General features: G+C 42.9%; 1 protein-coding gene across 2 annotated transcripts in view; it reads right to left on the reverse strand.

Annotated features, from left to right (window-relative positions):
• The window catches only part of LOC112617273 (glucoside xylosyltransferase 1), a 70,026-nt gene extending 54,780 nt beyond the window's left edge, over window positions 1–15,246 (reverse strand). The window contains exon 1 of one of the 2 annotated variants that reach the window (XM_025374013.1): window positions 14,796–15,246. In XM_025374013.1, coding sequence (XP_025229798.1) covers window positions 14,796–15,016 — 221 coding nt within the window. In that variant the 5' untranslated portion in view covers window positions 15,017–15,246. The remainder of the gene's footprint in view (window positions 1–14,795) is intronic. The other variant, XM_025374014.1, reaches the window with a different exon arrangement.
• Between the last annotated feature and the right edge of the window lie 7,455 nt (window positions 15,247–22,701).

Raw genomic sequence — 22,701 nt, forward strand, 5'->3', positions numbered from 1 at the left:
TCCGCCTGCAGCCCCAGTGTGGGACCCACTAGGTGAAGCCAGCTGCGCTCCTGAGTCTAGTGGGTACTTAGAGAACTTTTATGTCTAGCTAGAGGATTGTAAATGCACCAATCAGCACTCTGTGTCTAGCTCAGGGATTATAAATGCAACAATCAGCACACTGTCAAAACGGTGGATCAGCTCTCTGTAAAATGGACCAATCAGCAGGATGTGGGTGGGGTCAGATAAGGGAATAAAAGCAGGCTGCCTGAGCCAGCCAGCAGCAACTCCTCTTCCACACTGTGGAAGCTTTATTCTTTCACTCTTTAAAAATAAATCTTGCTGCTGTTCACTGTTTGGGTCCATGCCGCCTCTATAAGCTATAACACAGCGAAGGTCTGCAGTTTCACTCCTGAAGCCAGCGAGACCACGAACTCGCCATGGTTAGTGATGTAACCGTACCTAAACATCACTAAGCCTCTTCCCCCAGGGACCAGTGCCCAATTAGCAGAACTAGTGGCACCTACCCGAGCCTTAGAACTGGGAAAGGGAAAAAGAATAAATGTGTATACAGGCACCAAGTATGGTTATCTAATCCTACATGCCCATGCTGCAATATGGAAAGAAAGGGAATTCCTAACCTCCAGGAACCCCCATTAAATACCACAAGGAAATCATGGAGTTACTGCGTGCAGTGCAAAAACCAAAGAAGGTGACAGTCTTATACTGCCAAAGCCATCAAAAAGGGGAAAGAGAAAGGAGAACAGCAGCATACGCGGCTGGCAGAGGCAGGGAAAGACCAGCAGAAAGGAAAGAGAGAAAGAGACAGGAAGTCAGAGAAAGAGAGAGGAAGAACAGGAGAGACAAAGAGAAGGAGACAGAGGAAGAGACAGAGAGACAATCAAAGAAAGACAGAGTCAGAAAAAGAGAGACAAAGAAGTCAAAGAGGAAGAAAGAGAGATGGAAGTAGTAAAGAAACAACAGAGTACCCTATTCCTTCAAAAACCCCAACTGATCATAGTAACTTCCGAGTCACCCAAACAGCTCCATTCAGACGGCTAGTCTGCTTCTCAGGGCCCCACAAAATCATCACCTCCTCCCTGCTTAACAAACAGTCCAGGTTTTGTAATGGCAAACATACTCCCTGCATGACTATTCACCCTTGGACCCCCTGCAGCAGTGTCCCCACTAGTGAATGCCTTCTTATCCGCTCTTTCAATCACTCTCTCGAAAGTTCCTAGTAGATACAAAATGTTTTTTTCTCCAATAGGAAAACAGAACACAGGGAGCCACTCAGTTTGCTCCCAACACCCCTTTCCAGCCATTCACCAGAGCTACCTTGGCAAGTACTCTAGCAGGATGGCAAAATGAAAACAACAAACTCACACACCTTTTTAACATACATAACCAGTTCTATCTACCCAGCCAAGGTATATTCTTATGTGGAACATCGACCTATATCTGCCTCCCCACTAACTGGACAGGCACCTGCACTTTAGTCTTTCTAAGTCCCAACATTAATATTGCCCCAGGAAATCACACCTTATCAGTACCCCTCAAAGCTTAAGTCCGTCAGCACAGAGCCATACAACTAGTACCCCTACTTATAGGATTAGGAATGGCTACTGCTACAGGAACTGGGATAGCTGGTTTATCTACTTCATTATCGTACTACCACACACTCTCAAAGGATTTCTCAAACAGTTTGCAAGAAATAACGATATCTATCCTTGCTTTACAATCTCAAATAGACTCTTTAGCAGCAGAGACTCTCCAAAACCGCCGAGGGCTAGCCCTCCTCACTGCTGAGAAAGGAGGACTCTGCACCTTCTTAGGGGAAGAGTGTTGTTTTTACACTAACCAGTCAGGGGTAGCTTCAGATGCTGCCTGGTGTTAACAGGAAAAGGCTTCTGAAATCAGACAACGCCTTTCAAATTCTTATACCAATCTCTGGAGTTAGGCCACATGGCTTCGCCCCTTTCTAGGTCCCATGGCAGCCATCTTGCTGTTACTCACCTTTGGGCCCTGTATCTTTAACCTTCTTGTCAAATTTGTTTCTTCTAAAATCAAGGTCATCAAGCTACACAGATGGTCTTACAAATGGAACCCCAAATGAGCTCAACAACTTCTACCGAGGACCCCTGGACCGACCCACTGGCACTTTCACTGGCCTAGAGAGCTCCCCTCTGGGGGACACTACAACTGCAGGGTCCCTTCATTGCACCTATCCAGCAGGAAGTAGCTAGAGTGGTCATCGGCCAAATTCCCAACAGCAGTTGGGGTGTCCTCTTTAGAGGAGGGATTGAGAGGTGACTATGTGCTAGCAGCTTTCACTCTTGGCACCTCCTCGGCCTCGGCATCCACTCTGGCAGCACTTGAGGAGCCCTTCAGCCCGCCACTGCACTGTGGGAGCCCCTCTCTGAGCTGGCCGAGGCCAGAGCCGGCTCCCTCTGCTTGCGGGGAGGTGTGGAGTGACAGGCGCAGGCGCAAAGCGGGGCTGCACACAGTGCTCACAGGCCAGCGCAAGTTCTGGCAGGTGCAGGCTCCGTGGGCCCCACACTGGGAGCGGCCGGCCGGCCAGCGCCGCCGGCCCACGGCAGTGAGGTGCTTAGCACCTGGGCCGGCAGCTGCAGAGGGTGCGCCAGGTCCCCCAGCACTGCCAGACTGCCAGCGCTGTGCTCGAATTCTCGCTGGGCCTCAGCTGCCTCCTCGCGGGGCAGGGATCAGGACCTACAGCCCGCCATGTCCAAGCTCTGCCTCCACAGTAGGCTCCCGCGCAGCCCGAGCCTCCCTGACGGGCACTGCCACCTGCTCCATGGCGCCCGGTCCCATCGACCGCCCAAGGGCTGAGGAGCGTAGGCCTGGCTCAGGACTGGTGGGCAGCTCCGCCTGCAGCCCCAGTGCGGGACCCACTAGGTGAAGCCAGCTGGGCTCCTGAGTCTAGTGGGGACTTGAAGAACTTTTATGTCTAGCTAGAGGATTGTAAATGCACCAATCAGCACTCTGTGTCTAGCTCAGGGATTGTAAACGCACCAATCAGCACCCTGTCAAAACGGTCCAATCAGCTCTCTGTAAAACGGACCAATCAGCAGGATGTGGGTGGGGTCAGATAAGGAAACAAAACCAGGCTGCCAGAGCCAGCCAGCGGCAACCAGCTCAGGTCCTCTTCCACACTGTGGAAGCTTTGTTCTTTCACTCTTTACAATAAATCTTGCTGCTGCTCACTCTTTGGGTCCATGCCGCCTCTATGAGCTGTAACACTCACCGCGAAGGTCTGCAGCTTCACTCCTGAAGTCAATGAGACCACAAACCCACTAAAAGGAAGAAACTGTGGACACATCTGAACATCTGAAGGAACAAACTCCAGACTACCATCTTCAAGAGCTGTAACACCGCAAGGGTCCACAGCTTCATTCTTGAAGTCAGCGAGACCAAGAACCCACTAATTCCGGACACAGAACTAGGTGCCAAGATGATCACACATCTGACACTTCTATTAAGAAGTAAGATCTGCTGGGCGCAGCGGTTCATGCCTCTAACCCCAGCACTTTGGGAGGCCAAGGTAGGCAGATCCCTTGAGGTCAGGAGTTAGAGAATGCCCTGGCCAACATGGTGAAGCCCCATCTCTACTAAAAAAATCAGTCAGGTGTGGTGGTGGTTGCCTGTAATCCCAGCTACTCAGGAGGCTGAGGCAGGAGAATCGCTTAAACCCAGGAGGCAGAGGTTGCAGTAAACCAAGATCATGCCATTGCACTCCAGCCTGGGCGACAGAGAAAGACTCTGTCTCAAAAAAAAAAAAAAAAAAAAAAGTAGGATCTAACTCCCCTTATCCAGAATCTAAGTGGGCTCTGTGATTGCTTTGACAAATAGAATACTGAATATAATACTGTGCCAATGTTCAGGCCCTTGCCTTAAAACTTCTACATCCTATTTCTTGGAACACTCTTTAAACCTGATCTTTAGATTGTAAGAAGCCCAAGGCACATGGAAAAGCCACTTGAGAGAATGCAGATCAACAGCCTCCACTGAGCTCCTAGTCAAAAGCCAGCATCAACTGCTAGCCATGTAATAGGGCCACAATGCCACACCATTCTGATCTACCAACCTACTGGTTCCTCCCCAACTCACAGAAGACTAGCATCTGGTTCACAGTCCTTGTCTCAGTACCAAATCCTACTTTCCTCTAACCATTCATTTGGTAAATCAATAAATTTTCTACTGAATGACTACGTCTACAGGCCAAACACTGGCAACACAATAGTGAGTAAAATGGACATGGATCATACTGTCTAGTGGGGAACAACAGAATGTCATCTCACATACTGCAATGTGGGAGACCTAACCAACACCCAGGTTACACAATTGTTTAACTCCAGTAACTCTTACCTCCTTTTCCCTTCAGTTAAAAATGGCAAATGCTGGCCAGGCACAGTGGCTCACACCTGTAATCTCAGCACTTTAGGAGGCCGAGGTGGGTGGATCGCTTGAGCCCAGGAGTTCAAGACCAGCCCGGGCAACATGGCGAAACTCCATCTCTACAAAGAATAAAAAAAAAAAATTAGCCGGGCATGGTGGTGTGTGCCTGTAGTCCCAGTTACTTGGGAGGCTGAGTTGGGAGGATAGTTTGAGCCCAGGAGTTTGAAGCTGCAGTGATTGTGATCACGCCAAAGTACACCAGGTCTGGGTGACACAGACCCTCTCTGACAAAAAAAGAGAGAAGTAAAAAATGGCAAATCCTGGACCTTGTCATCACCTGAAACTGCAATCCAATACCTCATCTCAGATTAGTCTCTGATCTAATAATTATGGTTCTTTTTTCTTAGACAGGGTCTTGCTCTGTCCCTCAGGGTGGAGTGCAGTGGTACAAACACAGCTTACTACAGCCTCAATCTCCTGGGCTCAAGCCATCCTCCTGCCTCAGTCTACAAGTATCTAGGACTATAAGCATGTGCCAACACGCCTGGCAAATTTTTTGTAGAGACAAAGTCTCGCTTTGCTGCCTAGGCTTATTATTTATATCCCGTTACATGTGTGGAAATCACTCAGCCCTCCAATTACATGCTTCCTAAGTATAAGCTTCCTCCTTTACTCATTTCCCTCCCTACTCAGACGTCATATGGTTCATCCATTCATGTTCCTATACCTACAACTTGCACCACCACCTTTCACCGTACCTTTTCAGTACAATCTTCAGTTGAAACTGAGCCATTCACTCACATTCTCAGATGAATACTGAAGAACAGTTAATGACATGACTATGCTGATTAGTAGAAATATAAATTAACCGTCTTCCTCTTAGCTAGTCTCATGCCTACTACCAACTCCATACGCATCCCCTTGTTGCCCATCTTCTTCTCAGGGGTCCTTAAAGACCTTCTTGCATCAATTACTCTTTCTCCTTAACTGGCAATCTCTATTTGTGCAGTAGACTGTATTACTGTTCAGTTATTCACTCCCCACATTTAACTGTAAAAGGATTATACAACCCTATTCATTACCATGGGCCTTGCCTGCCTGATAGGGGAGGCATATATCCCTGCATCATTTATGGACTTTGACCTTATTCGAGTGACTTGCTTTGGCCAAAGTAATACAAAAAGACATGATTAGTGTGGCATCAAAGTAGAAGCTTCACATGGGATTGTGCTGTTCAATCTGGCTTCTTCCTCATCCACTACCATGAGACCAGGCATATCCAATGTATGGACTGCTCCTTCAGCTTGGATCCCAGAATGAGAAGATATATCAAGCAAAGTCACAGCCATAGACATGTAATGTGTGCAAGAAATAAATGCTTGCTATTGTCAACTGCTAAGATGTGTGGGGTTGTTACAAAGCAAAGCAGAATAATGCAAACATAATTCCCTTTTACAGTTTATAATTCAATGGTTTTTAGTATATTCAGAGTTGTGCAACCATGACTCACCAATTAAATTCCTCAGTATATACTCAAGAGAACTGAAAACATGTTCACAGAAAAACTGAGCATGAATGCTCATAGCAGCATCACTCATAATAGCCAAAAAGTATGAAAAAACTCAAATGTCCACCAAATAATGAGCAAAATGTGGTATATCCATACAATGGACTATTATTTGTCCATAAAAAGGAATGAAATACAGTGATACATGTTACAGCGGATAAACCCTGAAACATTATACCAAGGAGAAAGACTCAAAAGGCCACATACTGTGTGATTCCTTTATGTAAAATGCCCCGAACAGGCAAACCTCTACAGACAGAAAATAGATTCGTGGTTGCTTAGGACTGGGGGACTGAGGAGTGCAAGGTGGGAGTTCCTGCTAACAGATACAGGGTTTCTTTAGGGGTAATGATTAACTTCACAAAGGTTTAATGCAGTCAAAATTGGATGGGAAAAATCAAGTTACAGGTAAATCTCTTGATCATAATTCAGTGTCAAAAACCACACAGTATATAGGAAAGCTGTTTTTCTTTCTTTACTGGAAATATAAGAACACATGCACCAGTGAATACATATGCTGCATGGCATTAAAAAAAATCGTAAAACAGTTAGGTACTGCTGTAAGGAGTGAAGTAATTTGTTTACAGTTTCTTAACTCCCAAATATCCATTCTCCCACTTTGAAAAACTGGTTTTGGAGGTTAAGATAAAGAGTAGAAACTCACACTGAGAACTTAAAGAGGAGAAACTCACACTGAGAACTTACGACGTATCAGTGGCTTATTAGAAGCAATAAGATAAATTAGCAAAAGCAACTCATCTGAAGACAGCACGTGTACTTTCAGGCCAAAAAATAAAGTTTGAAAATATTGGAAAAGTAAAGGTAGTTATCTAGGTTCTGGCTATTAGTTGCTTAAAACTGGTGAAAGCAGAATACTAAAATCCAACATTCAAAGAGGTAACTCTTAAATAATTTTAATGGGGCAAAGTGTTAATATGAGTTGGTGGATATGTCTTCACTATACCCATACTGACATTCAAAAGCACTGAAGTCCTAAAAGGGAATGTTTTTCACTGTGGATCAAACTGAAATAAAACGTTACTATGGCTCATCCTCAAATTTAACAAGGCATAAAGATTAAAGCTTGTCTACAACTGACTAAGGGGTAGCACAAGGTATCTTCGTGGTGATAAAACAATTCTGTATCCTGACTGTGGGAGTGGTTACACATATTTACATGTGATAAAACAACGCTCGGCACAATAACAGTTGTCGAACTTGAAGTTTACTTAAATCCAATTACAAAATGTTTTTTATACATACATACACACACACACACACATAAATAAACAAGTCGCCCAGGCTGGAGTGCAGTGGTGCGAACACGGTTCATTGCAGCCTCAACCTCCTGGGCTCAAGCGATCCTCCCATCTCAACCTCTGGAGTAGCTGGGACCACAGGTGCACACCACTATGCCCAATTAATTTTTTGTATTTTTGTTGTTGTTGAGAGGGTGTTTTGCCATATTGCCAAGGTTGGTCTAGAACTTCTGGATTCAAGCAATCCACCCACCGTGGCCTCCTTGCTAGGATTACAGGTATGAGCCACCGTGCCTGGTTACAATTTTAAGTCAAACTAGAAAAAGTAATTTTCATTTCAAAATGTCCATCATAGGAGGCTTCAGTGAAAACCATGCAAAACTTAAAGAGTCAGTGATACGAGACCAGCCTGACCAACATGGTGAAACCCTGTCTCTACTAAAAATAGAAAAATTAGGCCAGGTGCAGTGGCTTACACCTGTAATCCCAGCATTTTCGGAGGCCGAGGCGGGAGGATCACAAAATCAGGAGATCGAGACCATCCTACCTAACACGGTAAAACCCCATCTCTACTAAAAACACAAAAAATTAGCCAGGCCTGGTGGCATGCACCTGTACTCCCAGCTACTTGGGAGGCTGAGGCAGGAGAATCGCTTGAACTCGGGAGGCGGAGGTTACAGTGAGCCGAGATCACACCATTGCACTCCCGCCTGGGCGACAGAGTGTCCATCTTGAAAAAAAAAAAAAAAGCGGATTACGAGGTCAAGAGGTCAAGACCATCCTGGCTAACACGGTGAAACCTCATCTCTACTAAAAACACAAAACATTAGCTGGGCGTGGTAGTGGGCACCAGTACCAGCTACTCGGGAGGCTGAGGCAGGAGAATGGTGTGAACCCGGGAGGCGGAGCTTGCAGTGAGCCAAGATCGTGCCACTGCACTCCAGCCTGGGTGACAGAGCAAGACTCCATCTCAAATTTAAAAAAAAAAAAAAAGTCAGTGACAAATTTAGGCATATTCAGCTTAAATACATGACAGTATGAATGAAGTGCTGCTGCAAAGCAGCAATGCAACTTCAAGACATGTATCCCCACCCTGTGACTGTGCAAGAGAAGCAAAGATGCTTACAGACATACTAAAGGAGGCCATTCCCATGATATGCCAAATTACTGTTATTTAATTTTCAACCAAATTGTTTCCAGATCAGGCACGGTGGCTCACACCTGTAATCCCAGCACTTTGGGAGTCCGAGGCAGGCAGATCACCTGAGGTCAGGAGTTCAAGGCCAGCCTGGCCAACATGGGGAAACCCCGTCTCTACTAAAAATAAAAAATTAGCCAGGTATGGTGGCACGCGCCTGTAGTCCCAGCTACTCAGGAGGCTGAGGCAGGAGAATCGCTTGAACCTAGGAGGCGGAGGCTGCAGTGAGCCGAGATCACACCACTGCACTCCAACCTGGGCGACAGAGACTCCGTCTCAAAAAGAAAAAAAGAAAATAAATAAATAGTTTCCAGACAACTTAATTTCTAGCTCCAAGACCTTTTTCTTAAATTTCTAATTTCATTAATCCTCGGCAAGTAGGAAAAGGGCTGTTTATATATAAATGACACTGAAACAATTAACCATTTCAAAGAAACAGTTAGCATCACACAATATACCTCCTCTACCCGCCTAGCTTCCCCACAAAGCCAGATTGATTTAAATGTAAAAAAAGGAGGGAAAAAAAAAACTGGTAGAAAGCTTTCCCATGCATAACAAAGGTAAAAAAACGATAAAGCAAAAAGTAGCCAATCTAAAAACAAAACGTAAACCTCATACAGTACACACATAATTAATAAAATTTAAGTTTATACCTAGGGGGAAGTACTTTCAATAGGTATGGCATAAAGATAATGATCTTACTGCTTTAAAATAAGATTTTCTAGGCAGGGTATGGTGGCTCATGCCTGCACTTTGGGAGGCCAAGGCAGGCAGATCACCTGAGGTCAGGAGTTCAAGACCAGGCTGGCCAACATGGTGAAATCCCACCTCTACCAAAAAATACAAAAAAAAAAAAAAAAAAAAAAAAAGCTGGGCAGATTGGCACACACCTGTAATCCCAGCTACTTGTGAGGCAGGAGAATTGGTTGAACCCAGGAGGCGGAGGTTACACTGAGCCGAGATTATGCCACTGCACGCCAGCCTGGGCAACGGAGCGAGACTCTGTCACAAAAAAAAAAAAAGCCAGGTGTGGTGTGCACGCCTGTAGTCATAGCTACTCGGGAAGCTAAGGTGGGAGGATCACTTGAGCCCAGAAGGTCAAGGCTGCAGTGAGCCATGATCTCAGGCCACTGTACCCCACCTTGGATGACAGAGTGAGACCTTGTCTCAGAAATAAAAAATAAGATTTCTAAATCAAAAGTACCTATTATTTTTTCATAAGCCAAGTAAGTTTCCCCCCCCCAAAAGCACGGAATATTTTAATTAATTACTAGTATTTATTAAATACTATGTGTCAGGTTTGCACTAAGCATTTGCTATGGTCTGAATGTTTGTGTCCCCTCAAAATTCATATGTTGAAATCTAATTACCAACATGATGTTACGAGGTAGGGCCTTTTGGTAGGTGATTAGGTCATGAGAGCAAAGCCTCCACGAATGGGATTAGTGGGGGGCCCTTATAAAAGGGGTCTGCCTCATGTCTTCTACCATGTGAGAACACAGGGAGAAGGCGCCACCTATGGTATGAACCAGGAAATGGGTCCTCATCAGACACTGAACCCGCTGGTGCCTTGACTTGGATTTCTAGTCTCCAGAACCGAAAGAAATTTCTGTAGTTTCTAAGCTCTCTAGTCGATGGTATTTTGTTATAGCAGCCCAATCAAACTAAGATAACACTTCACAAATACGTAACGTAGACACTATGATCCTTCAATGACCTAAAATACAAGGTACAGGGCACTGGTTTTAAGTAAGATGTTTTTGCAATAACAAAGCAGAGATTAAAATGGCTTTAGTAAGTAATTCAACTCTCTTTACTGTTCACCGACTCAACTCTCTTCTTCAAACATAACTGCAGAAAAAAGGGAGGAAATGGGCTGGGCAGGTGGCTCACGCCTGTAATTTCAGCACTTTGGGAAGCTGAGGCAGGCGGATCACCAGGTCAGGATTTCCAGACCATCCTAATACGATGAAACCCCGCCTCTACTAAAAATACAAAAAATTAGCCGGGTGTGGTGGTGGGTGCCTATAGTCCCAGCTACTCAGAGGCTGAGGCAGGAGAATGGCATGAACCCAGGAGACGGAGCTTGCAGCGAGCCGAGATGGCTCCACTGCACTCCAGTCTGGGCGAAAAAAAAAGACCCCCCCAAAAAAAAAAAAAAAAAAAAAAAAAGGAAAAAGGAAAAAAAAAGAAAAAGAGAAAGAGAAAAAAAAAAGGCAGGGGGAACTTCATTAAAAACAGTAGTGTGAAAATAGTGCCCAAACTATTCTCAATTTTTGGTTTTATCACAACAAGCTGGGGCACATATGTAAAATATAAATTCCTGGACCCCATTGCCAGGGCATTTTAATTTAACAGGTCTTAACTGGAGCCCAACGACCAGAATTTTTCCCAGAGGTCAGAAATTGGAAAGAAAAAAAAAATCCCAACTTAAAATTTAAATTACCAAAATGATATTTGCTAAAATGTTGTTGTGTCAGGCACCATACTAGGTACTCTACGCCAGCTATTTAATATTTAATTTCAATTCTCACAAACAACTCAATATCATACTCTCCTCTCTGATGAAGAAAACAAGTTCAAGGTCAATAGTCAGTAAGTGGCAAAGCTGAAGTCTGTCACTCCAAAACCCTTACTTTCTATTCTTTACGTTCTCAGTATACAACACTAGGGTTCCCAGGATCCAGCAGAAATGATAAGTCTATGGCCTAACCAGATCTAAAAAAGAAAGTGAGGTAATTACCTCCCTGTGTGACAAGGAGACACACGAGGAGACTCCAAGGGCATGATAGGTCCAGAAATGGTATCACCGAAATATTTAGTAATTTCTTGATTCCCCACTACCAATACTGCTGTATAGCCACACGTAAAATTTTGATAATCAATGTCAGGACTCATCAGTGAAATATGATAATTTAATCACCCTGAGTAACTAAAATGCAAAAAGGAACCAAAATGCAACTAAGTGGTATGAAGTACTGATGTCCGGTAATAACTACTGCTTTCTGTCCAACACCTTAATACAGTCTGTCCACACTGAAGAGCCTGAGTCTCTTCTTGTAGAAGAGCCACTGCCTACCCAGCATTTCTTCTCCTTTGAGGCACCCCTCCTCTCCAACACCAATCATGTTATTCTGTCTGCACCAGGCAAGTGACACAAAGTCAACAAATCAGAGCTCCCCATCCCAAGTTAACACTGACTGGTCCACAAACGGGCATGCAATCCAAGCAAGTCCAATGACAGCCTTTTCCTAGGATTTTGTATTTGAGATTAGAGAATAAAACCTGCAAGAATAGAAAAACCCCATGAAGAAAGTTATGTCGTTAGTGGAAAAGAGTCCCCATTCCTTAAGGTCCTTTGAGCTGCCCTGCTATCTGCAGTTTTTCCTTCAATTCAAAAACTGTATAAGCCTATAAATATGTTTTGCTTGAGATCGTTTTATTGAATTTTACCAAAGACAACTAAGAATTCCATTATAAATTAAGTAAGGTAATCTAATATACAGCCTGGTGACTAGAGTTAACAACCTGTATTGTATATCTAAAATGTGCTATGACAGTAGATCTTAAGTGCTTTCACCACAAAAAAAAAAAAACCCTACGTGAGGTGATGAATGATGTTTAACTAGCTTGACTGTGATCATTTCTCAATGTACATGTATGTCAAACTATCAAGTTGTATGCCTTAACCATATACAATTTCTATTTATCAATTATACCCTAATAAAGCTTTAAAAAAATAAGTATTATCTACATTTTACAAGTGAGGAAATTAAAACACAGGCAACTGACACAATTTAGGCAAAGTCTCACAGCAACCAGAGCCAGAATACTGAGAACACGGGTTTATCTGACTCCAAGACCTATGTATTTTCTGATTATTAAAATCATGGCTTCAAATAGAATACACTAATGGATAAGAGATTCCACTGAAAAACTGTTCCTTTCATTTTAAAGTTCTTACTTCAAGGACTTGGAAACACTTTTCCAAGTATTTTGTTGCCATGAAATTCTATACTATGAATAGTTTTTATAAGATCTAAACAACGGAACTTAACTGGGTACAAACCTAGATTCCATGTTTAAAATAAGAGAAATAATAGTTATCATCTTTCAAGATGTTATCAAAAAAGACAAAAATGCAATAATACCTAAGTACTACTGAAAACAGGAAGCTGCTGGCTTGCCCCATAGCCCCACTGCGCACTGAGTCCACTATCTAAATTAGACCCTTATCTCTCTTTACAGAAAGAGCTCTTGTATAACAATCAAAGGATACACGGTTTCTAATCCTCCTCCAATAATGATTTGCTTTCGATCTTGGCCAAATGATTTATACATGAAGAGCTTAGGGATTTCTATACCATATCTCATGGTGGCCAAAAAAGTTTTGGTTTGGTTCTGTTTTTTTGGAGACCGGATCTTGCTCTGTCACCCAGGTTGGATTACACTAGTACAATCATAGCTCACTGTAGCCTTGAACTCCTGGGCTCCAGTGATCCTCCCACCTCACCCTCCCAAAGTGCTGTGATTACAGATGTGAAACACCACATTCAGTTAATTTTTAAAATTTTTTTTATTTTTTGTAGAGATGGGTTGTTGACCAGGCTGGTGTCAAACTCCTGGTCTCCAGCAATCAATCATCCCCACTCGGCCTCCCCAAATTCTGGGGTTACAGGTGTGAGCTACCTACCGAGCGTTGCCAAAAGTTGATTTAACTCTACGAGATTTCTATAAAGATGTCACAAATGACGATATGTAAAATAGAGTCCTGAGGTCTTAGTAATTTGCATGACCTTAATCAAACCATAGGGTAAAACTTGACAATCCAACTTTTCCACCTTGTTCCTCTGCCCAAATGGTTTCTTATGCACACAAATGTGGTGACATGTTGTTCTTCATTACATTTTTACAAAGACAGATAGATACACCTTTAGTTCTAACTTAGATGTACACCTCTTTTAAAATAAAGAGTCATGCTACTCAAAGGACCTAAAAAAGTACAGCATTTCAGCTGACTCAATCCTGACACATAAAACTTAACATTTAAGTAATGATTCTATTGGATGTTTATTGAAACTGAGGCTCTTATTTTCAAAAATTTCAAATAATTTTATTAAAGTTAACTGGTCAAGCAAACAAAATTTGTAAATTTTTGTCACAAAATAAAATATCTAAGACCAAGGCACTAAAAATGCAATGCTAGCATCAGTCTAACTTCATTAAATATTTAATTAAAATGTTGCCTCCTTACAATTTTGCCCAATATAATCCATTTTCCATAATTGCAAATGCTTCACAATAACGTACTAGGCCATAAACAGTTTAGCTTCAACCTGTCATTTTTCCCGAGCTCATTCAAGTTTTCAGTGAATGCTTTCTCCCAAGACAGACAACTGAGGGTCCTGATGTAGGAATTACCCTGACTGTAATCAAATTGCAGGGTAAAAACATGACAAGTCCGCTTTCCACGCTGCTACTCTGCCCAAACTTCCCCTTTTCATTCTGGGAATGACCATCGACTCTCAAAACGATGTTAAACAGCCCACAGCTGACCTACACTCCCTCTCCAGACAAATCCTATACTTTTCTGTATCAAAGCAGCATTTGCCAAGTCTTGGTAGGGAGCACTTCAGTCGTTCCCAGAGAGGTGCCCATACATAAGGTGGAAGTGTCCATGTTGCAAGGCAGTGTAAACGCTCAGATTTCAAGCATTCATAATGCGTTGACAGAAACATTTTTTTTCTATTTAAATCTCGTGTCGATTCCTACTCTGGCAGTGATTTGTGCAAATCCACCTAGGTCATTACGTCGCTTTTTAAATACCGATTTGTCAAGAAAGAGAGTGTTTCCAAAAGAAAATTTCACAACCCGCACAAATGCCATTTCCAAATTTAACCGTGGCTAATGCTTAAAAGTGTAAGCGTTAACACAGCAAAATCAGCATGAGAGACAAAACACACACACATACACGCACAATCCTTAAACACTGAACTAGGGCGCCAGCCTCATGTTTAAATATCTCAACTTGAACTCTACTGAAACAAGAAGGAATTCTCACTAGCCAGGCAGCAGCAAGGCTTTTGTGAACACTTCTTATTTTCAAAGAATCCTTTTTTAAAAAAATTGAAAATTAATTTCTAACTGCTTTAAAGGGCGCATGACTGGGTCAAAAGACAAATACAAAAAGTGTGGGACACTCTCAGGCGGGAGCAGCGCTGGTTTAGTCCCGGCCGGAGAGGAAGGAGGGAAATCAGTGAGGGGTCAGAAACCGCAGGAAAGACGCGGGAGGCGCGGCGCCGACCCGCGAGCAGCCCGGGCCAGGCCGAGCCCGCGCCCTGCGCCCGCCGCGTCCCCCACTGGGAACTGCCCGTACCTGCCCGACCCGCCGGGATGCGCTGCGGGGCCCGCGCCGCCCGTGCCTCTCACGGCGCCGCGTCCGCCGCCCGCGAGCCAGGAAGCCACCGCGGCCTGCGGCTTCCCGCCACCGCCACCCGCTCCTTCTTCCAGGGATACGGCGAGCTGACTGAAAGCGTAAAGAAGCGAGCAGAAGCCGCAGGCCAAACACAGCACGACGACGCGCAGGTAGCGCCGCATCGCCCCGGCCGCGCTCCTCAGTCTCCGCCGCCGCCGCGCCCGCCCGGGCGAACTGGAGCTGAGGGAGCGGCACCGCGCAGCCGCGGGCGCAACAAGTTCCTCCCCCGCCGCCGCAGCGGCCGCCGCCTTGCACCCGCTCCCTTCCTTCCCTCCCCGCCCACCACCTAGGCGAGCGCAGCCGCGGCGCCGAAGCCCGCTGACAACCCGCCCGGAAGCCCGGACGCCGCCTCTGCCGCCGTGCGCCCATGGGTCAGCCGCAGCGACGCAGCTCCGCCTCTCCCCCGGGCGGGAGGGCTGGACGCGCCGGCGCAGATCGCGTGGGAGGGACGCTGGGCTGGCGCGCCGGGGGCGGAGTGGGCGCGCGGAACGCGGCGCGCTTGCGGGGAAGAGTGAGCGCAGGCTAACGCGCAGGTGACTGGGAGCCCAGTGGGTCTCGACCGCCGAAAGAGGTGGAGCGAAAGCCTCGGCTCTGGAGGCAGTTGACCTAAATTCTAATTATGGTCCTTCCACATGGTGGTTTGTGACACTGGGTAACCTAAATTCTCTGAGCATGTTTCTTCGTCCCTAAAATGGAGCTACTATCCTCATCGTGGGGTGGTTGTAAAGATTAAACTGTTTAACGCACGAAAACCGCCTAGCACTTAGAAGGCACTTGACTAGGCCACTTTCCTCTCCATCCTCCCCCAGCCTGTAAGTTTCTGTGATACTAGAATGTGCACGAGCCATTTTCACTCATTCATTCAGATAAGCTCATTGCTTCGTATGTTTGGTATGCGGACAGAGAGTTCCTGTACTGCAGGGCTCTTCCCTTTGACCTTTTTGACCTCCCTCACAACTCATTATTTGCATGTGCAAAACAATTAGTATTCTCCCCACAGAGCTTCTCCTTTCTTCCCCAGTTCGTCTCCCTCTTCTTCAGCTGTTTCCACTACGTTCATTCATTGACCATTTATAAAGCATCACTTGGGCCAAGCGCTGTGTGAGTACCTAGGGGGGTATAAAGAAGCCTAACTGGAGCGTGGGTGGGACAGCGGATACTTGTAAATAAGCGCAACACAATGATACAGACTTAAGATCCAGGCCTGTAAGGGACACACACAAAGGAACAATCAGTTCTGTCTGCGAGTGTGGTCAAGAGAGACTTCAAAGCAAAGGTGCCGCTAGAGTCTTGAGTCGGTTAAGGGAAGTAATTCCAGGCTGAAGGATCAATAAACAGGCTCGTGTGTAGGGAACCGTGAGAAGTTTGATACCACCAGCTAAGTGAATGCAAGAGAGGATATGACGAGCGATAAGAGCGTAGAAGGGGCCAGATATTTGAGTGCTTTGTTTAGCACACCTAGGAGTTTGAATTTAATCTGCAAGACACTAGTGAACCATTGAAGGGTTTTTAAATAGGGAAGTAACATGATCACATTTGCATTTTAGAGAGCAGACTCTGGCTGTAGTGTGGTGGCTGAAACAGCTAGAGGAGAGATTGGAGGCAGAAAGCAGCACCAGTGCCAAAAAGTGAGGGAAGGGAGGCTTCAAAATACACACACACACACACAAACACACATTCATAGGGAAAAATCGTGAGTTTAACTGCTGAAATTGCATCTGGGGAGTTGACAAGTTTCACCATGAAATACAAGGTGGGGAAATGCTCAATATAGTAGCAGTTTCCATTTGGATCCTTGGCTCCCTATACCAAAAAAGTAGTGGTTCTGTGACCATGAGAAAGTCACTGAACAAATTTAAGGTTCAACTTCCTCCCCTTCTTACTTTACCTGATAAAAAATGAAAATTAGCATGCTATCGAGATGTGTAAAGAGAATGAGAACATACATTTATGCATTCAATAAACATTTATTGAACATATTCTACATGCCAGACAAGGGGCTCGGATGCAGAGTATTCAGAAATAAAGGAGTGTACTGCTCTCAAAGGGAGGGCAGGCAAATAAAAACCACGAGAATACTAAATCCTTCCACTACACCTTTTCGGAGTAAAATTCAAAAACTTTTTGCAGGGAAAAAAAAAACCTTTTTGCATGACTTCCATTTTATAAAGGTCTATGCACAATGGAATTTAATCCTTGGCTGGGCACAGTGGCTCACACCTGTAATCCCAGCGCTTTGGGAGGAAGAGCTGGGAGGATTGCTTGAGGCCAGGAGATCAAAAACAGCTTGGGTAATATAATGAGACCCCTCTTTCTACAAATAAATAAATAAATGTTTAATTTAATCTTTATAACATTGCTATGAAGTAGGAGATGTTATTCTATTCTTTTAAATAAACAATGAGCCTGATGACCACAGATAGTAAGAAAAATTTAAAAATAAAAAACAACTTCCCCTCAAAAAGCAAACAGCCTGAAATTCGGAGATATTCATTTACCACATGGTTAATAATAAATGCAAAATTCAAATAGAAATCCTCTAAGATTTCTATTTCTTGTTCTTTTCCATTACACCATGCTATCTCACTAGGAACAAATAAGCACTAAATGGAGTGGTACAAATTCAAATTGAAAGCAAAAAGGGAACCAATGTTATATGAAAATCTTTCATACTGGTCTTGGAGTCTAAAATAAAATTTACAATCAGTGAAATATAAGTCAGATTAGTAGCAGAGCACAAAGATTCAGAAACTCAGGCTAAAAGTAAAATTCATTCTCTCCCCTAGTGGTCTTCTAGTGTATTTCCCGATTTTCCACAGTCGGATTCCTAGAGATTTTGTTGGACTGGAGGAAAAGTTGGAAAATAATGTTTAGTTTGAACAAAAATCTCATGTGTTCATTCAGAGGAGTAACTCTAGGAAAAGAGTCGGGGAAGAATGAAAGAGTAAAGTGATGCTCTTCATTCTCAAAAACACGTTGCTACAGGCCACAAGAGTAGAAAAAGTAGTAGTGAAAGATTAAGAATAAATAAATAATTTAAATTGAAAAAAAAAAAGAAGCGGTGGAAAGCCAATTCATGAGGATGTCTTAACCTCCTATATGATACCAGAATTTCGCTGACATTTCCATCTACAAGGTAGGGAAAGTGTAGAGTGGGCTAGGTGGGAAAGAGAGCAAGGAATATCCTCTGGACAACCCTCTGTTTCTCCCTGGTTCAAACTTCAAGAACCCTGCATACCAATTAGTAAAACAAAATATATTATTTTTAAAAAAAATAGTAACGGCCAGGCGCAATGGCTCATGCCTGTAATCCCAGCACTTTGGGAGGCCAAGGCAGGAAGGTCACTTGAGCTCAGGAGTTCAAGATGAGCCTGGGCAACATGGTGAAAACCCATCTCTACAAAAAATACAAAAATTAGCTGGGCATGGTGCTGTGCATCTGTGGTCCCAGCTACGTGAGAGGCTGAAATGGGAGGATCACTTGGGCCCAGGAGGTGGAGGTTGCAGTGAGCTAAAATCGCACCACTGAATGCCAGCCTGGGTGACAGTGAGACTCCGTCTCAAAAAAAAAAAGTCAGTAAAATATAAAGCTAGATTTGTAGGGAAATTTAGTCACGAGGAAATTTTGAATTAAAACACTCATAGGCCAGGTGTGTGGCTCATGCCTGTAATCCCAGCACTTTGGGAAGCCGAGGTGGGTGGATCACCTGAGGTCAAGAGTTTGAGACCAGCCTGACCAACATAGTAAAACCCTGTCTCTACTAAAAATACAAAATTAGCCAGGCATGGTGGTGCATGCCTGTAATCCCAGCTACTTGGGAGGCTGGGGCAGGAGAATCACTTGAACCCTGGAGGCAGAGGTTACAGTGAGCTGAGATTGCGCCACTGCACTCCATCCTGGGCAACAAGAGCGAAAAGCCATCTCAAAAAATAAAAAATATATTAAAAAAAGAAAACACCCATATGCAAATTATTGTGATAAGTCAAGGCTCATAATTATATTAAAGAACAGACCTACTATTTGATAGCACAACAGGGTGACTATAGTCAATAGCATAATGGTACATTTTAAAAATAACTAAAAGTGTATGTAATTGAATTGTTTGTAACACAGAGGATAAATGCTTGAAGGAATGGATACCCTATTCTCCATGATGTGATTATTTTGCATTGCCTGCCTTTATCAAAACATCTTATGTACCCTGTAAATATATACACATACTATGTACCCCCCAAACATTTTTTTAAACTTTAAAAAGGAAATAAGCATAGGAAGAAAGGAAGGAAGAAAGGAAAGGAAAGGAGGAAAAAAGAAGGAAGGAAGGAAGGGAGGGAGGGAGGGTTTCAAGACTCTTTTGACCCACGTTCCCAAAAATTGAAGACTGAAAATAATTAAGAATTCTGCTACTATCACACTTCTGTCTGAAGCTTGGCTGAACTCAGAATTTTTATTGTTCCCTCATATTCTTTTCTATACAGAAATTACATCACTAGGTAATCCTGTTATGTTTGGTTTCTTTTATTTTTACATTTATATATTTTATTTTTAATAAAGTAAACATTATTTTTTGCTCTCTTTTCCAATTAAGTGAAAGTGTTCCTTAAATTATTTATCTTATTCTGTGCTAGAAAACATAGGCGTTTTAAATTTTCCCTTATTAAATACCAAAAAATCCAGCACTTTGGGACACCGAGGCAGGCGGATCACAGGTCAGGAGATTGAAACCATCCTGGCGAACATGGTGAAACCCTGTCCCTACTAAAAATACAAAAATTAGCTGGGTGTGATGGCACGCGCCTGTAGTCCCAGCTACTCTGGAGGGTGAGGCAGGAGGATCCCGTGAACCCGGGAGGTGGAGGTTGCAGTGAGCAGAGATCGCGCCACTGCACTCCATCCTGGCAACAGAACAAGACTCCATCTAAAAATAAATAAATAAATAAAAACCAAAAACTACCGCTTAGGCTAAGGCCAGATCACTGCTCTTTTCTTCTGGGAACTCAACCTAGTTTCTTTTTAAAAATGCATTCAACACCACCCACTTTCACCACTGTTATTCAACATACTACTGGAAGTCCTAGCTAGAGCAATCAGACAAGAGAAATAAATAAAGGGCATCCAAATTGGAACAGAAGTTGAATTATCCTTGTTTGCAGATAATTATAATCTTATATTTGGAAAAACCTAAAGACTCCACCAGAAAACTATTAGAACTGATAAACAAATTCACTAAAGTTTCAGGATAAAAAATCAACATACAAAAATCAGTAGCATTTCAATATACCAAAAGTGAACAATCTGAAAAATAACAAAAGTAATCCCAATTAAAAGAGCCACAAATAAAATTAAATATCTAGGAATTAAACAAAGAAGTGAAGGATCTCTGCAATGAAAACTATAAAACATTGATGAAAGAAATTTAGAGGACACACAAAAAAATGAAGAGATTCCAAGTTAATGGATTAGAACAATCATATTGTTAGAATGTTCATACTACCTACCCAAAGAAATATGCAGATTCAATGCAATCTCTATCAGAATACCAATGACATTCTTCACAGAAATATAAATAACAATCCTAAAATTTATATGGAATCACAAAAGACACAGAATAACCAAAGCTGTCCTAATAAGCAAAAAGAACAAAACTAGAGGAATCACATTACCTGACTTCAAATTGTACTACAGAGCTATAGTAACCAAACAGCATGGTACTGGCATAAAATTAGACACACAGATCAATGAATAGAACCCAGAAGCCAGGCTCAGTGGCTCACACCTGTAATCCCAGCACTTTGGGAGGCCAAGGCAGGTGGATCACTTGAGGCCAGGACTTAGAGACCAACCTGGCCAACATGACGAAACCCGTCTCTACTAAATATACAAAAATTAGCTGGGTGTGATGGTGCACACCTGTAATCCCAGCTACTCAGGAGGTTGAGGCATGAGAATTCTTGAACCCAGGAGGTGGAGGTTGCAGTGAGCCAAGACTGCACCACTGCACTCTAGTCTGGGTGACACAGTGAGATTCTGTCTCCAAAAAAAATTAATAGAAAATAATAGAGAACCCAGAAAAAAGTCCACACACCTACAATGAATTCATATTTGACAAAAGTGCCAAGAATATACACTGGAAAAGACAATCTCTTCAATAAATCGTGCTGGGAAAACTGGATATCCATATGCAGAAGAATGAAACTAGACCCCTATCTCTCACCGTATACAGAAATCAAATCAAACTGGATTAAAGACTTAACTTTAAGACTCACATTATGAAATTAGTAAAAGAAAACATGGGGGGAAATCTCCAGGACCTTAGTCTGGGGAAAAATTTATTGAGTAACACCCCATAAGCACAGGCAACCAAAGCAAAAATGGACAAATGGAATCATATCAAGTTGAAAAGCTTCTGCACAGCAAAGGAAACACTCAACAACATGAGGAAACCCACAGAATTGGAGAAAATATTTGCAACCCACCCCTCTGACCAGGGATTCATAACCAGAATACATAAGGAGCTCAAGCAACACTCTGTAAGAAAAAAAAATCTAATAATTCAATCAAAATATAGGCCAAATGTTTGAATACACATTTCTCAAAAGAAGATGTACAAATGGCAAATGGGCATATGAAAAGGTGCTCAACATCATTGATCATCAGAGAAATGCAAATCAAAACTACAATGAGGTATCATCTCACCCCAATTAAAATGGCTTATATCCAAAAAACAGGCAGTAACAAATGTTGGCAAGGATGTGGAGAAGAGGGAACCGTTGTACATTGTTGATGGGAATGTAAATTAGTACAACCACTATGGAGAACAGTTTGGAGGTTCCTCAAAAAACTAAAAATCGAGCTACCATAGGATCCAGCAATCCCACTGCTGGGTATATACCCAAAAGAAAGGAAATCAGTATATTGAAGAGATATCTGTACTCCCGTGTTTATTACAGCACTGTTTACAATAGCTAAGATTTGGAAGCAATGTAAATGTCCATCAATAGATGATTGGATAAAGGAAATGTGGTACATACAAACAATGGAGTACTATTTAGCCATAAAAAAAATGAGATCCAGTCATTTACAACAACATGGATGGAACTGGAGATCGTTATGTTAAGTGAAATAAGCCAGGGTCAGAAAGACAAAAATCCCATGTTCTCACTTATTTGTGGGATCTAACAATTAAAACGGTTAAACTCATGGAGACAGACAGTAGAAGGATGGTTACTAGAGGCTGGGAAGGGTAGGTGGCGGGGGTGGGGAGGATGTTAATGAGTACAAAAAAAAAATAGAATAAGACCTTCTATTTGATAACATAATTGTACATTTAAAAATAACTAAAAGAGTATAACTGGATTGTCAGTAACACAAAGGATAAATGCTTGAGGAGATGGATACTCCAATCTCCATGATGTGATTATTATGCATTACATATCAAAACATCTCATGTACCCTGTAAATATATACACCTCCTATGTACCCACAAAAATTAAAAATTAGGAAACAAAATGTGTTCACTGTCATTTTGTTTGTCCTTTAGAAGTCTTCTCCCAAACTAGTTTTATAATCTTCCAACTCTTCCCATTCTTGCTGACTCCAAAAGTAAACACAGGACCATTTTCTTGTCGGCATTATTATGAATTAAAAGAGGATAATGAAAATCATATCCATAAAATCTAAGTTAATAAATCTTCGTTTCCAGTTTCGTTTCTGAATTTTCTTGCTAAAAGATTTATTAGAAAAATGATGATGAGGTGGTAGCTTTCATCCAAACTCCCTTCTTTCAGGTAGGTCAGCCAATTTAAA

The sequence above is a fragment of the Theropithecus gelada genome, unplaced genomic scaffold, assembly GCF_003255815.1.
Source record: "Theropithecus gelada isolate Dixy unplaced genomic scaffold, Tgel_1.0 HiC_scaffold_15987, whole genome shotgun sequence".
In the NCBI taxonomy this organism is placed as follows: domain Eukaryota; kingdom Metazoa; phylum Chordata; class Mammalia; order Primates; family Cercopithecidae; genus Theropithecus; species Theropithecus gelada.